At 43.5% G+C, this 17,834-nt stretch overlaps 1 protein-coding gene across 1 annotated transcript in view; it reads right to left on the minus strand.

The window, feature by feature from the left end:
- Positions 1–17,834, minus strand: part of CNTLN (centlein) — a gene marked incomplete at its 5' end in the record, with an annotated part of 249,541 nt that overhangs the window by 152,230 nt on the left and 79,477 nt on the right. Inside the window, one exon of the mRNA XM_015426574.1 lies at positions 8,496–8,621. Within this exon, the coding sequence (XP_015282060.1) occupies positions 8,496–8,621 (126 nt within the window). The remainder of the gene's footprint in view (positions 1–8,495; positions 8,622–17,834) is intronic.

Genomic DNA, 17,834 nt, shown 5'->3' on the forward strand with positions numbered 1-17,834 from the left:
AAGGAAGATTGACACAGAAGCCAAAGAACCCAGTGCCACAATGTAAGCTCCATGGAAAACTGAGATCAGCAGCAGCATTTTGAGTTGCCGCAGTAGCTTCATCCAAGGTCAGATTTATTGGAAAAGAAATATGTTTCCTGTGCCTCCATGTTGGGAGACAACACCTTGAGATAGGTTCTGAGGCTATAAAAATGCATTTGTTCTACAGTAAATCTTGCCTGGATTGGGAATTTTAGCCACATATCAGTAGCAATACCCTATATTTAGAAGCCTCAGCAGCTACGTGGGATGTAAGAGCACAGACTTGTTATTTTGTTTGTAACCATCATCAGCGTTGCTCCTTGCTTCTGTACTGTCTGAAACAAAGGGTTTTCCAATCATAGTTCAGTATAGACTAACACCATTCAGAATACATATCCACAAAAGAGAGGATGCAACTGGCCCAGAGGTACTTGGGCAAGCTAAATAACTCTCTTAAAACTTCTGTAATAATAAAGTGTTAGCCATTGCCACAAGCCTGTGGAGGGCAAACATCTAAATGTACACTTCCTAGAAAGAAAGTGAGCCCTAACTATTTTAATTTTTTAGCATGGAATTAATCTTAGCTTGCCAATACATAATTCCAAAATGATAGTGCAAAGGATGTAGATATGCCAAAGAGGGCACTGTCAATTAGCTGAATAAGAGTATCTAGCTGTCTGTAGCAGCATAATCCCAAAGAAGAATGGAAGCAATCATAAGTTCAGGATCAGCAGTTTAGTGCTTTTCTTTGATGGGTGATCAAGGACAAATCTTTGGAAGTTTATGTAGATTGCATTAATATGCAGCCGTCTTTTCGATTTGACTTTGGAGAAGAAGCTGAAATACCTCACCCCAGAGGCGCTGCCTGTCAAATGATCATTTGCACACTGCTGCACTGTGCATGCAATTAAATTCCTCGGCACTGTTGACACAGTGGCACCTGATCATCTGCTGCTTCCGTGACTCTTGCCCTCCTTGGTTACTTAAATCCTTCCAGGGGTGGAGGCTGGCAGGCTGGATTAGAGAGGTAGTTAAAGATAGGACTGGTCGCCCCAGCCTTGAAACAGATCTCTTCCAGTCTGGGTTTAGGCCTCGTTAAGGGACTGAAACAGCCTTGGTTGCCCTGGTGAATGACTTGCCCCAGGAGATGGACAGACGGAGTGGAACTCCGTTGATTCTCCTGGATCTGTCAGTGGTTTTCAATACCACTGATTGTGGTATGCTTCTGGGCTAGGATTGCAAGGCACGGTTCTGTGGTACTTCTACCAGAAGGGTAAGTTTCAGAAGGTGGTGCTGGAGGACTATCCCCTGGTCTTAGGCCTACGGAGTCCCAACAAGGCTACATCTTGCCCTCTAAGCTTGTTAAGGTCTACATGAAACTGTTGGGTGAGGTCATCCAGAGATTTGAGCTGAGTCATCAAAAAAATGTAGATGACATTCAGCTCTACCCTGTGCTTCCAGCTGATCCCAGGTTGGCTGTAGAAACACTGAACTGGTGTGCAGAGGAACTTTTAGAGTTGATGCGGGTTAATAGATGAAATTTAATCTCAACAAGATGGAAGTACTACTGGTAGTCAGAAGGTTTGATCTGGGATTTAAGGTGCCATATGTTCTAGATGGGGTTACACGCCACATGAAGGAACAGGTCCATAGTCTGGGTGTGCTCGTGGACCCAGGCCTATTGCTGGATAAACAGCTAGCAGCTGTGGCCAAGAGTGCCTTTAATCAGTTTCAGTTGGTTAGGAACTGCAGGCTTTCCTGGGCAGAAAAGATTTGGCCACTGTAGTGCATGCCCTGGTTCCATCTAGGTTAGATTACTGCCATGCACTTTGTGTGGGGCTGCCCTTAAAAAGTGTTCAGAAACTTCAATGAGTACAAAATGCTGCAGCCAGGAAGTTGACTGGCATGGATTGTAGGGACCATACCACTCCAGTCTTGGCCCATCTACACTGGCTCCCAGTTTGTTTCTGAGCACAGTTCAAGGTGCTAGTTTTGTCCTACGAAACCCTATATGACTTAGGACCAACATACCTGAAGGAGCACCTACGCATTATGAACCTGCCTGACCACTATGATTATCTTTAGAGGTCCTACTTTGGTTGCCCCCACCTTCTGAGTTTAGGCGGAACAACCGGGGAGAGGGCCTTTTCGTCATGTCACCAAAGCTCTGGAACTCTCTCCCCAGGGAGATTCGTCTGTACCCTTCTGTTGCCATCTTCCACCAAGTGAAGACCTTTTTGTTTTGTTTGGCTTTCCCTGAATGATCTCTCTTTCATAACCACAATTTTAAATGCTGTTTTTATGTTCTGTATGTGTTTTAACTCTGGTTTGGATTGTCTTAATTATGTGTGTTTTGGAGGGCTGACTTTAATGGTTTTAAGATGTCCTTTTATCATGTATGTTTTAAAATTGGTACCTATTTTTGAGGCCTTTGTAAGGGCAGAAAGGGGAGATAAAAACATTGTAAATAAATAATAAATACTGTTGCAGCAGCAGTCCCCCTTCAGTACACATTTGTGTATATGCACACACATGTTGTGGTTGTTGTTAGTAATTCAGTTGTGTCCAACTCTTGGCGATTCTATGCACGCACATAGATTGCACCAATACTGCATGCATATATAAAATGGTATTCAGCTGCATTGCTTTGGACAAAGGGTCTAATAAATCCAGTTTGTTTTTATCCACAGTCATGGGAAGATCTTAGCTCATGTAATGAGATAGCCACCTTGTCAATCTCCTGCAGTTTCGGGATGGAGTCTGAGGATGCAGCATCCTCCAGCACACCGTTCTCTGGCTAGGACTGAGAAGAGCCTCAGTCTAGAACAAGAAGGTGCGCTTCCCTTTTACCCTGTTCTGTTTTGCTTGCTAAGTCCCACTCCCAGAACATCTTGGGAGCAGCCCAGCCCTTCTTCCTTGGCTCTCCTTGGGCTGCCCTAATAAAGGATTGCCTGGAGGTGGACTGACCCTGGACTCCCCCCTCTGCCCTCTCTTAAAGACCAGGCCCATGGCCAATGAATGGAACCTGGGCCAATGGCCTCCCTTGCTGGACCCTCCCTTCTCCAGCTCCATTCTCCCCAGAAGTTCTGAGAGGCTGCTCTGCCTTTCTGCACAGGTCTCAGAAGGTCCCGGCTGCTGCCAGTTTCCTCCTCTGGCCTTTTCCTAGGTGCAGTTTGCTGCCTGAACCCTGCCTCTCTTCAGAGGCATGCACCAGGCTGCTGGTGCATTTCCAGACTTGGCCTCGTCCTTGCTCCCTTCCCCATAGCCTCTGGTTGGGTTGCCTCCCTCAGCAGTCCTCAGGTGAGTCTGTTCTCTGTTGCCTTGCAAGCTTTTTATAAAGTATGGACTTGTGATATAACTCTATATCTGGGCTGTGCAAAGAGTGTGCCAGGGAAAATGGACTGATTGGTGCCCATGAGACAGAGCCACACAAAGAACACATGCCCAGCTGAGGGAAGCCTTGGATTGAAAGTTATGTTAAAACCAGATGTGGACCAATGGAAGACCCGATGCTATCCATCCCTGCCTCCCTAAAGATGACTGCAAACCCAGGTAGACAGCGTGCCAGACTCCCAAAGAATCGCAGACACTTGGAACCAGCAGCCAGAGTAATAGAGAAGCCATGCTTTGCAAAGACAACACAAACTTCCCTGTTAAAACGCCGTGACAAGCCTTGTCTCCATCATGCAGGCACTTCCCCCCCCCACCTTCTTCTCCATCTTCACCCTATACTGCACATAGTTTGCCCCAAGTTGTGCCAGGATTAGCTCACTCACCCACCCTGCACATATCAAGACAATGCTGCTGCCAAGCATCGGATCAGTAACGCTGATGGCTGGCCAAGTACTGGGAATTACTCTATTCTTTCTCCTTTATCTCAAACCCCCGCTCTCTAAACGGTGTCACTCTAGAGAAACACTATGTCAATTGCCCAACCATTAAACCCCTTCTCCTGGTCATCACATGACCATCTGCAACCAGTTGGTTTTTTTAGCAACTTCCTGGGGACATGAGGGGAAGTGGCTGGTAAGAAACCCGCCCCCAAGTTCAAATTTAGTATAAAAGAGCATGACCAGCCATGCGCTCTCGCTCTCGCTCTCTCTCTCCATCTCTCTCTCTCTCTCTCTCCATCTCTCTCTCTCTCCATCTCTCTCCATCTCTTCACCAGCCATGCTCTCTCTATCTCTCTCTCTCTGCATCTATACCTAACCTTGCCCTATCTTGTGGACTCTGGAGTAGCTGCCCAAGAGTCTTTCCACATATTCTGCTGGTCCAGAATACAATCCCATAGTCTCCCCATTTTTCCTGTGAATCACTTCCATCTCTTCAAGACAGGCAAGTATCACCCAATCAACGTTTTTACCTGCTAATGCAAAGCTGTCCCTTTCTCTCTAATTCTCCTAGGTCTGAATAAGTGTATGTGTGTTTGTGTTTTTATTGTATGCTTGAAAATATCCCAGTAAAGAATCCATTTCTTTAAGATCTGGCTTCTATGTTTATTTTCTGGTTTTACTGGAAAGGTGCAACGTCTGTATACATAGGCTTGTGCCCCTTAGTTATGCCAATTGCACATTAATATCATAATTCCCCAACCTTTTATTAAAGAAATATAGCCATTTGGCTAACACCTCCACCGATATCTCCTCAGGAGCAGGTAAGTGCAGGGGTGGAGCTACCACCCCTGAACACACCCATTCAGCAGGCAAAATGTGAAAGAATGACACCTGTTCTGATTAATCTGTTCCAAGTATTGTAGCCTTCTCAGGCAGAAAATGTACTTGAGCAAAGACATACATTCGACCTGCCGTGAACTGTATTTTGGAATAGCTGGTAAACTAGGAACAAGAGTTGCTTTGGCTAAGGAGAGCCAACAATATTAAAGCTTCTTTGAATCCTCCTTCTAGCCTTAGTAGATGAAATGGTTCCCAAATGCACAGTGCAACACACAAACTCCATTTCAGGAGGACTTCAGTTTGCATTCCTCTTTTCTCTTCATCCTATTGCAACTGATGTAAATAGAGCCACTGGACTCTAAATTTGTTCAACTGATGTAAAGAAATCAATGAGTCTGAACAGCTCAGTTGCCTAAAATAAGACAGTGAAATTTCTCTGCCAAGTGCATCCAACTGAGTAGTTTTTTTCTCTAGTATGTGGAGTGACACAGGATGTGATGAGTGGCCATATATCATAAACTTCCCAACACCTGTTCTCTTCTTCACATCCCATAAAATAGTTGGGTTATTTAATGCTAACATGGAGGAAAATTATGTCACATAAATTCTACAGTTGTAGCCAGACATCTGAATTAAATGCAATCAGGAAGATTAAAAGGAAGAGGTAAGTAGGTAAGTTAGTTCTTCATGGAGAAGGGCATGTTTTAGACATAAAAAATTAGCCCTGGTTTGTCATTGTGTGGAATGGATCTGGCAGATCTTCAGGTTCAAACATTTGTCCAAGCTTTGCATGCAGCAAGCCAAACATTTCCACATTTCAAAAAGTGACAGTCTGAATAAACCACAGTATGGAAGGCAAGGAAAAGAAATGTAAATGAGCTGTATTTTCCTGCAAAAGCAGAAGCATTTAATTAACAAATCACGCACGAAAGGAGGAGGAAGAGAGGGTGGCATGCCATAAACCCCGGAAACCTTCATGTAATAAGACAACGTTTGTTACTGTATTTGAACTGTGTCAATGATTTGACTGTAGTTCTGATGCCAGTATCCTTAGTCCATCCTGTCCTCCGTGCTGATTGATATTGTTACAGCACTTAAAAAGACACATGCGCACAAGAGCACCTCGTCCTGCCACAAGCCCAACATCTATAAATCACCCATTTAAGGCTTTTAAATGGCAATGGCATCCCCATGGTAGATGCAAGGATGTTGTCATGTCTAGTCTGGCCCTGAGAGAGCGGTTCTGAGAACACTAAAGACTTTATGGATAAATTACAAGCTTTCTAGCTAATGTGCAACAGTTGTTCCAAAACAGATCCAAAGTTAATGAAATTAAGGAAGGGGTGGAGTATTTGAAAATTAAAAATTCTTCATCAGGAGTAACAGAATGTTGGCTAGTAAGGTCCCTGAGACATTCTTCAACTGTTCTAGCATTCTGTCCATAATCAGTCACCCTACTGTATTTCATCTTGCCTTATCTAAAAACAACAAGTTAGAGACCCCTCTTTGTATGCACTGTAGACCTTTCTTCTCCTAGTTTTTAGAAGAAGTGCCAGAATACCCTGTTGTCCTATGGGGAAAGTGCTGAGATAGCATACCCATATGAATGATCTTGTGGATGAAACAAGGTAGTAGATTCAGACTTTCAAGGTGCCGCAAAATGAATCAAAGTGTTTCAACAGGAAAGAATGTATCAGTATATGCGTTGGGGTCAGTGTTCCCTCTAAGTTAGTGTGAGCTAGGTCATAGTTTGTGGCTCCAGCACCAATGCGAAGGGCCGAGGTGAGACCCCAGGATGAACCCTTTGGCTCCGCAAACAGGACCCGGGTGGATCCGGGTCCTAGCCTTTTAGCCTCTGGCTCACACATTTTTGTTTTAGCTCAGGAAGGATGGCTCCAGACCAAACTAATTTATGCAGTAACCAAATCACTCGCTCACAACTTTAATGCAAGTAGCTCACAAAGTAGAATTTTTGCTCAGAGGGAGAATTGGTTGGGGTAATGCATGTTGGACAGTTAATGTATGTAATAACCAGTGATTGTGCACATTCATCATGGATCATAGAGAATGTGTAAATCTCTCCACAAGAAGGAATTGTATGCATTTCTCAGTCTATATACATACTCTTCAACAGGGCTTGGAGAATGTGCTCTCTACCCCAACCAGACTGAGATGTAGACAGCACTAATATACAGAATTCTGCTAATTTACAATATATCTACCTTAAATTTCATATACAAACTGTCTCTGTCACTCACTCGCCTCAGATTAATCAACACAATGGATTATTTATTATGTTCTCCAACACCATTTGCAAGCAAAGTATATTTAATACACAATGAACTGAATTTCTTATGTGTTACATCTCTACACATTATTTGTGGTTACTTAGAAACCATTATTATTCCATAAACAGATAATGTTCACATTTTCCATGATCTGCAGTGAATATATACATTAACCTTCAACTCACAGTGTCCACTACACACACAGACACATACATATCTACATATGTAATACTGGGTTTTGTTCTTCCACAGCACACTCAGATGTTCTATCAAGGAAACACAGAGAAAGAGTTGCATTCTTTAGTTGCTATTATTTACTGTTCCAGAATTTGCCCCACTACTTAGGTTAGCTGAACTCCTGAAGCAAGGATCTTCGGGGAGGCAAATCCTTATCTTAGGGCTGGTATCATTGGCAAAACTGATAGTATCACAGGCCGAGCTAAAGAAGCTGGTGCTACAGAAAGAATTGTGTTGTAGTACCAGCAGGAAAGCTAAAGTGAGGTACTTCAACATTCTACTGCTGACAGAATGTTTTGAATATTTTGGAAGGCACACTCCCAACAAACACACTGTCTCAGAAGTCTCAGAAGAACCGAAAACTGCTCAGAGTTTCAAGTACGTTCATTGCTAGACAACAAAATCAACTCGACAAAGATATTTTTAAAACATTGTTACAAAGGCTAATTATGCAATGCCTACTGCCTTCCTTTTGTCTGGTGTGAAAGGGAACATTCTTCCTTTACCAGGGTGAGTATAATCGTCTATGAATTATAAAGATCAAAGAGGCAAACTGTATGTTTTCTAAAGTAAGAATTCCTTCACCAAGTTTTACACTTACCACAGCTAAAAGAGCTGTGTGAAGGGATCAGCGCTAAACCCAAAGGACAGGCTGTGCACGGCAAGAAAGAGAGGCAACTCCCTCGTGCTTTTTGCAGGTCACTACGAAGGACCATGTTAGCAGATCCACTCCAGACCCTTAACAGGCAGCTCTGCTGCTACCAGTAATTAGCTTGGACAGCTCTGGCTCCAAGAGTAGCAGCAAGGCTACACCATAATGAGCTCAGCTGGGATTAGCAGGACAGGGCAGGGAACCAAGAGAGCGGAGGCATTCTGCATTGCGTATGTATCAAGGAGATCAAACAAGGATGGCTGGCTAGGTTATCCCCTCACCACCTCATTCCAAAAATGAAGCACGGCAGTGTGTAAAATACAGGCTAATGAAGAGCGACACCTCCAACAGATGAGAGCCACATTAATTAACACAATCCCTAGATCATGTAATACAGTTTCAGTTAGTGCTAGGAAACTTGTCACTGATTGCAGAGGCGGGGGAAGGAGGAGGACTTATTTTTTCCCCCTCTTTGTTTTTTGGTAGAAGAAGATGTTTTAATTTTGGTATTTGAAAGGAATTCCTCAGAGTGGCCTTCAAGCCCCAACAAGAGAAAGACTCAGGGAACCAGCACTACATTTCTCAATGTAAATGCATTTAAAAACAAACAAACCAGAAACTCACTTTTCAAGCAATAGCTTTTTGTGTTCCTTTTTGAAATAAGCCAGCTCATTCCATACAGCATCAGAATCTTCCTGGCGTAGCTGTTGGGGATCCGGACGTTTCTTTCCACTATTACTACTTCTGGTCCTGTTTTTTTAAAATAAGTAAATAACAGATTTTTAAAGTCCAGGGGGAAAATGAACATCCTTTCTACCCAACATCTGATAATTACTGCAAGTAGTATAGTTTAAATAAATTTTGGAATGAAGAAAACAGAACTCCTATTAACCCAGAAAGATAAACTGCCAACAGGACACTCACAATTCAAAACTAATATGTGCTTGATTGTAGTTGTCTCATTCATACAGTCAGCAGAGAGAAAATTTAAGGGAGAAATCTCAAGCATAGTCTCTGAGCACCATTTCTCCCAGCAACCAGTGTCAACAGTTCCCTAAGTGTGACAAATACACAATTCAAAGGAACCCAGAAACTTCTCAAAAAGAGCACAATATAAAGATAAGAGAACCAATGCTGAACTTACTATCTGGACCATCACTTGCTCTTGTACTTTACTTGTGCACTTTACTTGAGTATTTCACTTTACTTGAGTATTGCTCCGGCACGTTAGGAAATGTTTATGACTGTTTTACGTAGGATTTATGGTTGTTTTATGTATGATTTTAACTGTATTTATATATGTGTTTTATGTAAGCCGCCTTGAGGAGGGCGGGGTATAAACTGAACAAACAAACAAACAAACAAACAAATAAATAAATAGAGGAAGCACAAGAAAAACCCCTCATATCGCCTATTTTGTAATTTGATTGATATGTCTTGAAGCTACATGATATTACGTTGCTAATGTTCCCTAGAAAAGTCATGCACATACATATATTTGCAGCTGGCTCTTTATTTCTGTGGGTGTTGAACCCACATAAATAAGACACATGATTTTTGTTTCCTGTATGGGGAACCCGTATATTGTAAAATTAACGTACTGAAGTAGAGGAACATACCTGAGCTGGGGGATAATCACTCCAACCATAGTTAAACTAAAATATGGTTTTACATTAACTGCTCACTGGTTGAGAGCATGAGTAGCTGGCTTGGATCCTCAGGTGCTCCTTTGTCAGTGCAGCTTTTCCATTTGTAAAAAGAGGAGAGGGAGATTTTTGCCAATTCCCCCCCCGCACACACTGCAGATGCACAATTTGCCTCCACACTGTCCTTTGGATCTACTGACCCAAAGGAGCACGGAGGGCTGCAATGGGAGGCAGGAAAGTTTTCTCCCACTCCATTTACACTTACTTGGGATCTAATATACTATCTTCCAACCTAAACTACCTCACAGGGTTTCTGCAAGGACATAATGAAGCTGCCTTGTACAGTCAGAGCCTTGGTCCATCAAGGTTAGTATTGTCTGCTCAGATTGGCAGCGGTCCTCCAGGGTCTCAGGGTGAGGGTCTTTCACCCACTGCCAGATCCTTTAACTGGAGATGCCGGGGATTGAACCTGGGACCTTCTGCATGCCAACCAGATGTGCTACCACTGAGCCACAGCCCCTGCATGCCAAGAAGATGCTCTACCAAACCTCTGGTGGGGGCAGTGGGGGCCTCTAAAATAATAGGCAGCCCTGCAGACAGGTGCTGGGGAAATGCCAGATGAATGGGGTTAGGAGGAACTTGCTGTAATTGCCAGGTACTTTCTCAGGTCCCATACACACCCTGCCACACTTTCCAGTAGCCATGTCGGAGTTGCTTTCAGTTATGGCATGGGTTGCAAATGGCCAGTAAGGCAATTTTAACAAATAACTGTGCTGGATTACATGCTACTATTATAGAGGAAGCTGGGGGAGGCAGAATAGGAATCTGAAGTAATTTCTACTACTTCCTCCCCTCTCCTTCTCCTAAGGTGATTCACACCAACATCTTCTTTCACAACACAACAAATAAGTTTACAGTCTCTTCTTTAGAAGGGCTCAGTGCTTAGTGGTTTGGTGGATAAGACAAGGAATGTTAACAAGTTATTGGTTAGTACAGCAAGGGACAGCAGAACTCTGCTTTAAAACAGTTACAAATCCACACACACAGTTTTACTGAACTGACAGGCTATTTCTGTCAGAGAAAGAACGATTTTATTTGGAACTTCTCCTTAAACCCAAGAATCTCAGCGTTAGCTTGCCTCTTGGGATATTCCCCTCAGTCTCCTCACAAGTCCCAACCTACTATTTCCCTAAGGTAACATAGAATATCAGCTCTATTCCTACCTCTTTATTGGCCCTAGAGCCTTATATACCTAGACCATAGATGTCTGAGTTCTTTTCCTTCACTGGGCAAAGCCTAACTAATCTCCTAGCAGTTTTCCCTGTTTCTTTGTTGTTTCCCCAACCTTGTCTGAGGCGATGACTGACTTGCCCTCCACTTAACTCTCCCCTTGCCCTGAGGTTCCACAGTGTCTCATTGGCTAATTACACTTAGTATCTGCCTACTCTCCTTGTAGGCAGGGATTTCTCAGGATGCCTGCAGGGCAGAATTAGAAGCCATCCATCACACCTGCCCAAGCCAATGAGAATTTCCCTCCAACCCCCAATACTTGCAGGTCACATGGGTAGGATGGAAATGGCCAAAAAGGCATGACATCCCACTGGTTGAAGAGGATCCAGAAGCAGGCCAAGGATGTTGTAACTGATCCTGCTCAAGAGCACTGGGGAGCAGAGGTCAGTGGACAGGTATCCTGGTGTTGTAGCCCCCTTCCCTCTTTTCATGGAGGCTTGGTGAACCATCTAGTGGTAAGAGTAGTCACAATGGAGGGGTAAACAGTGGGCCAGGGGTATGCCGAACCCCCACAGCTTTGTAATTTCCATTTCTCCATTTCCATTCACACATATGTGACATTAGCATTGTGACATACGATGTTAGCACTTGTTCCATTTGCAGTGTGTTGTATGTAAAGCGGTAAAGAATTACGAGTGATACACACATCTGTGTCTGTGGGCTCCTGTGCCAAATTGAAAACACACAGTTGGAGTCCAATGAGTTAGATTAATATCTGTTTAATGCATTGAAAACAGGCACGCCTGTAATCCTAGCTGCCGGGGAGGCTGAGGCTAGCGGATCGCGTGAGCTCAGGAGTTCTGGGCTGCAGCGGGCTATGCCGATCGGGTGTCCGCACTAAGTTCAGCATCAGGAGTGTCATCCTACTCAATCAAGGGATAGAAAAGGATAAATAGTTTAAAAACTCCTCTCAAAAGGGGGGAGGGATGAAAGTACAAAGCTGTAGGGTTCCTCTCAATTGAATGATCTTACAAAACATGAGTTCATGCTTTAAAATTAAATTGGAAGAACCAGGTGATAGGGAGACATATTGGCTACAGTTAACATAATTTAAAGTTAGTTACAAGAGCTGCAATGGAGGAGACTGCAAAAATATAATTCAAAGTAACACTGAAGAGTATAAAGCAGTGGCATTTTCTCTGAACTAATATTATAAGCCAGTTTTTGTATTTTTGCATGTAACAGAAGTCCCACATTGCACCCATGAATTATCTGTATAATCAGGCAACTGCGGTTGCTCTCTATTGCTGTTTTTATTTATTTGTTATTTTATTAGGCTTTTGTAACGTTCATTCCTGGGAGAATATCTACTCCTATATGATTCTTCCAACCCACACACATAACTTTTTGCTTTAAGATCTGCCTATGAGACCCTGCTCAGATACTGTATTTTGTGTAAGCTGGAATTTCAGCCATTGGAGTACCCTGCATAATATGGGCAGGCGGCAAGATGACTGGCTACGGCAGCTCATGCCAATAATGTCGCTTCTCTTCTCCTCACTTGTCCCATCTTGATGGGGCAACTACCACTATCTAGCTGGGTGGGGGAACAAGGCTGAGCATGAAAGGGAGGATGGTTAGGCCTAACTGGCTCTGCTTTAAAGGCTGGGCCCAGGTCTCTCCCCTTTTCTCCTTTATGCCAGGAAAAATGGCATCAAGGAGAACTGGATTTACTTCCACCTAGCAGCCTGAATGTTCTGAAAGGATTTCCCCCGTGCTTTACCATCTAACCCTTACAGAGAGCTAAAGCCTCCCCCCCTTGACTAAACTATTGTGGAGCCCACCTGCTTAGTAGGGGGCAATGCCGGGAAAACTTATGAACAGATGGCTCATTGCTGGTTGGGAGGGAAGACATACCTCACAGCCATTTGCTAAAAATTAGTATCATGGCAAGTTTCTTTACCCTGAAGAAAATGTGAAGAAAATAAACTTGTTTTCAATAAGCAAGGTTTTTACCTATTTTGTGCTTTTTTTCACATGCATCTAGGACACAGCACCTTTGGTGGTATGACTTCGGAGAAAAGTGGCATTGAAATTTTTAAAACAATTTAGAAAAATTAAGTGGTTTGCACTGAGGGAGCAAACACAAAATGCTACCCCAAGCCAATGAACAGTGGACGGAAGGTCAGTTCTGCCCATCTCATTTATATTATTCACAGTCCATCTTTCTCACTATAACAGGGTAGCAGGATTGTCAGGGTTCAAAAATGCATGTTGGGTAGGGATGGCCATCATCCTAGACCCAGAGCCTGTGCATGTAATGTAGACCGAAAATGCATGATTGTTAACAGTCTTTGCACTTGTTCCAGACACTGAGCACATGGCACTGGCAGGAGACGTATACATGAATGGGGCAGTCAGTGCTCCTAGTCTAAAGAGAATCACATAGCAAGGGCTAGGAGGAACCAGTAACAGAATGCTACATGGAAAAGATGAAGCCACTTGCCTCCCATACGTGCCAGGAAGACTTGGATGCTTACTGCTAGCTAAGGATGGGGAAAGTCAACATCAGGCTCTTTTTCGGCACTATTGAGAATCCAAATCAAGTTATCTAATTTCCATGCAAATATTCATGCAAACCATGGGACCATAAAGTCCCACTTATTCTGCACACATACTCCTGCCCTGGAGGCACACAAGGAGGTAGTGAACTTATGAAACCATTTTTGGCATCCTTTGGATTCACATTCTAGACCAAATTCTGTCCTGTCCAGTTAAAAAACAACAACAATCAGCATTAGCACTTCAATGCTTCTATTACAGCTCTTACCTGATTATCAACTTATAGCAATGTAATAATATAATTTGCTGCAAGTAAGTGACAGATACAGATAATATTATTCACGGAAGCAACTTGGATGTACCAATATCACCTTTTCCCAGCAATCAAATAGCAAAGTTTTGTTTCTGGGAAAATGCTACTTTCCCCACAGGTGACACTGCAGTAGTGCTGTGTGGAATGTTGTGCAAGTATTAGAGGGACCTACATCAACTTCATCCCATTACCTTCCCATTCATTTTAAGATTTTAATTTTTTAGACATTTCTTCAGCAGCTGTTCCTGTCCATTGTGCATCAGGATGTAGCTCTTTAAAATGTTAAACACCTGATATGTTATGTTGAGGAATACAAATTTTGCTGACGCACCACAAGAAAGACCGTCGAAAGAAAAATGGAGCCAGAGACTGCCGAGACGTCAAGCCGGCGAAAGCTGACCCGGGAATTCCAGTGCCTCCCCACCCTGTGTTCTGTGGCCATAGATTAGGTATAAAGGTTAATCTGTAAGCCGCTCAGAGACCCCTTAGGGGGTTTGAGCGGGGTAGCAAATCGAAATAATAAATAAATAAATAAATATTAAAGAAACTGAGAACACCGGGATTGCAACTATTCTTCTCCCACAGTATTTTTTTTTTAATTTTAGTTCTTTGAAGTTCATGCATTCTCTCTTTCCTATAGTATAGCACTAGAACCACATGCTGCCAAGATCATCTCCCTTGCAGCATGTGGGGTACAAAGTATGCTGCTATTTACAGAAGCCGTAATCCCATAATCCCATACTGCCTTGAATCCCATTGAGTAAGGCAGTCTATAAATAATGTAAATAAATAAGAGCTTCAGAATACAGGCACTTGGTCCAGGCTACCATGAATATAATAAGAGAAGTATTTATTTATTTAAAACATCTCTATCCAGCCTTCAAACCACCTCTGTTAGCCTCTTGCCTTGAAAACCCTACAGGGTCACCATAAATCTGCTGCGACTTGACAGCACTTTAACACACTCACACATCCTGTCTTATCTCTTTGGATTCAAGACTGGGTGTGTGTTTTTAAAACAGTCTCTCAAGCACATTTGGGCACTAATAATTACAGACTGTGCACAAATTGCAGCTTTATAACAACTTGGATAGTTTCCTCTAGTGAATTTTATTACAACTATTATTGGAGAAGGTCAGTTGTTTCTTCCAGTAGAAAATTTGTATTCCTCAACATAACATATCAGGTGTTGAAGAATGGAGTTTTTCTGTGGAAGGTAACATTCAGCTTCCATATTCACTAATTTTACATCTTAACCGAACTGCTACTTTGTGACTGCAATTCTAGGCTCATTGTAAATTACTGGAAGGTGAATGCTTTTGTTTAATTCAGTAAATGTACAATTCTCAGAGTAACCCAGAGTATTAAAGACAGAAAATGAAAGAGCTATGACATCTTACCAGCTAAACACACCTATAATCCCACAGAGCCATCATCAAGAGGCTCCCATTTGGATGACAAAAAAAAAAGGAAATCATGGAAGCAGAAAGATGGTCATTTCATCTGTTTTAATAAGCCCAGGCACTCAGCTACCATCTATCGGGAATAAAAAGGCAGCAAAGGCCCCTACAGAAATCAATACAAGGCCTTGATTCAGTGTTATTCCTAAAAACCTGGTCAAAGAAGTAGAGAATCTCAATTAGTTCCGCTATTTTCTTTCCACAATTTCTACAGCCATATCTTGAAGAACTGTAATGTGGTCATCTTTATCCTTTACATAAGCACACAAATGCAGCCAATATACCCTTCTTATTTAATAAGGTATGTAATCTATGGAAATGAATTGGTATGTTCAAACTAATTTACATAGAAATGATAACTCAGCTGGGTCCAAATGGACAATTGAAACCTTTTTTCTTTACTGAGACTCTCAGTAAGATATAGGACTTTGATTAATAAACAATAATTACAGTTAGTATAGATCAAAGGTGTCAAACATAAGGCCCAGGGGCCGAAACCAGCCAGTCCAGGGCTCTTATCTGGCTTCCGAGCAACTGGTGAAAGGGAGGGAAGGCAGGAGGCTGCTGGGGGAGGAGCAGGCAAGCGGTCACATACAATGAAATGAGTGTGTTTGAAGCTGTCAAGAAATAGAAAGGAAATTGCTAGCAGGTCTGAGGCTGAGGTAAAATAGTGTGGGGGGAATGGCAGCAAAGGCGGAGAAAGAGGAGGCGTGGTGTGTTTTTCCCCTCCCACCTCCTCCAACCGCAGCTCAGTGAAGATGGGCAAAGTCACTACATGGAGAGGTAGAGCACAATGGCTGGTGCTGCCACCTCCACACCAAACGGTGACGGTGAAGTGGGTTGGCAAGAGCAGACACACAGATTGGTGGTTTGTCGATGAAAGGTTGGGGCTGGCAGGGGAGAGAGGAGGAGGACCAGCACATGGATTGGGAGGCAACTGGGCTGTCTTGTTCATGCCACTTTGAGGGGGAAAACATCCCAGCCTCAGAAGGGAGTGGGGGAGCGAAGAGGCACTGCTGGCACCACAGCACATCTGAACAGCCTCAGAATTCGGAGGCAGAGAATTAGGAGGCAGAGTGAGTGTTGGGGAGGGTGGGGGATGGTGACCTCCCTTCTTCCCCACACCTGTTCTCAGCCCATGAAGGAAAAGGGGTCATTGGGAGGGCAAAAAGCACCCCTTGGAGGTTTCAGAAACACCTTCTCTGTCAGGCCTTCCCCTCAGCCCCGCTGCTTCTGTGGAAAATGCAGAAGGGATGAGAACGTGTGATGAATGGATCTGGACGTGCCAGGTTCAGACACACACACACACCCCGAGCCAAGAGCCTATTGTATGGGTCACCCGGGGCCAGTCGTTCAATCTGTACCACCTCACAGGGGTGGTGGTGGTGGTGAGGATGAGGTGGTGGAGGGGAAAGTCCAGTGTGCTTCCTCGAGCTCCTCAGAGGTAGGAAGTGGGAAGAGAGGAAACAAAGAGCAAGAGACAGATCGTAGCTGTGCTGGGTTGCTGACAAACTACCTTATTTACTTACCTTATTTACTCATCTCCTGTCAAAAGAAGAAAACAATGGCTTGTTTTATTAAACTATTTTGAAATCCATGTCAGCCAGGGAACTCAGAACCATCAGGTTCTTACTCAGAAGTCCTCTCAGAAGATTATTGAAGCCACATGACAAACAGCTGCATGAGTGTTCAGAGTGTTTCCTCCCTGTTATAATTCGGTTACATAAGAACATAAGAGATGCCAATGCTGGATCAGGCCAAAGGCCCATCCAGTCCAACACTCTGTGTCACACAGTGGCCAGAAATACCAGGTGCCATCAGGAGGTCCACCAGTGGGGCCAGAACATTAGAAGCCCTCCCACTGTTGACCCCCCCCCCAAGCACCAAGAAGACAGAGCATCACTTGCCCCAGAGTCCCTATCTATACCTTGTGGCTAACAGCCACTGATGGACCTCTCCTCCATATGCTTATCTAATTCCCTTTTGAAACCATCCATGCTTGTAGTCGCCACCACCTCCTGTGGCAGTGAATTCCATGTGTTAATCACTCTTTGGGTGAAGAAGTACTTCCTTTTATCTGTTCTAACCCGAACGCTCAGCAATTTCATGGAGTGCCCACGAGTTCTTGTATTGTGAGAAAGGGAGAAAAGTACCTCTTTCTCTACCTGCTCTTTCCCATGCATAATCTTATAAACCTCAATCATGTCACCCCTCAGTCGTCGTTTCTTGAAGCTAAAGAGCCCTAAGCGCTTGAACCTTTCCTCATAGGGAAAGTGTTCCAACCCTTTTATCATTCGAGTTGCCCTTTTCTGCACTTCTTCCAAAGCTATAATATCCTTTGTAAGGTGTGGTGACCAGAACTGCACACAGTATTCCAAATGAGGTTGCACCATTGATTTATATAGCGGCATTATGATAGTGGCTGATCTGTTTTCAATACCCTTCCTAATAATCCCCAGCATAGCATTGGCCTTCTTTATTGCAGTCACACACTGTCTCGACATTTTCAGTGAGTTATCTACTACAACAAGATCTCTCTCTTGATTAGTCTCTGCCAGTTCAGACCCCATCAATGTGTATTTATATTTAGGATTTTTGGCTCCAATGTGCATCACCTTGCACTTGGCCACATTGAACCCCATTTGCCATGTTGACGCCCACTTGCCCATCCTTGACAGATCCCTTTGGAGTGCCTCGCAATCCTCACTGGTTTTCACCACCCTGAACAACTTTGTATCATCCGCAAATTTAG

This window comes from Gekko japonicus, unplaced genomic scaffold (genome assembly GCF_001447785.1).
Source record: "Gekko japonicus isolate JY-2015 unplaced genomic scaffold, Gekko_japonicus_V1.1 scaffold1479, whole genome shotgun sequence".
NCBI classification, from domain to species: Eukaryota; Metazoa; Chordata; class Lepidosauria; order Squamata; family Gekkonidae; genus Gekko; species Gekko japonicus.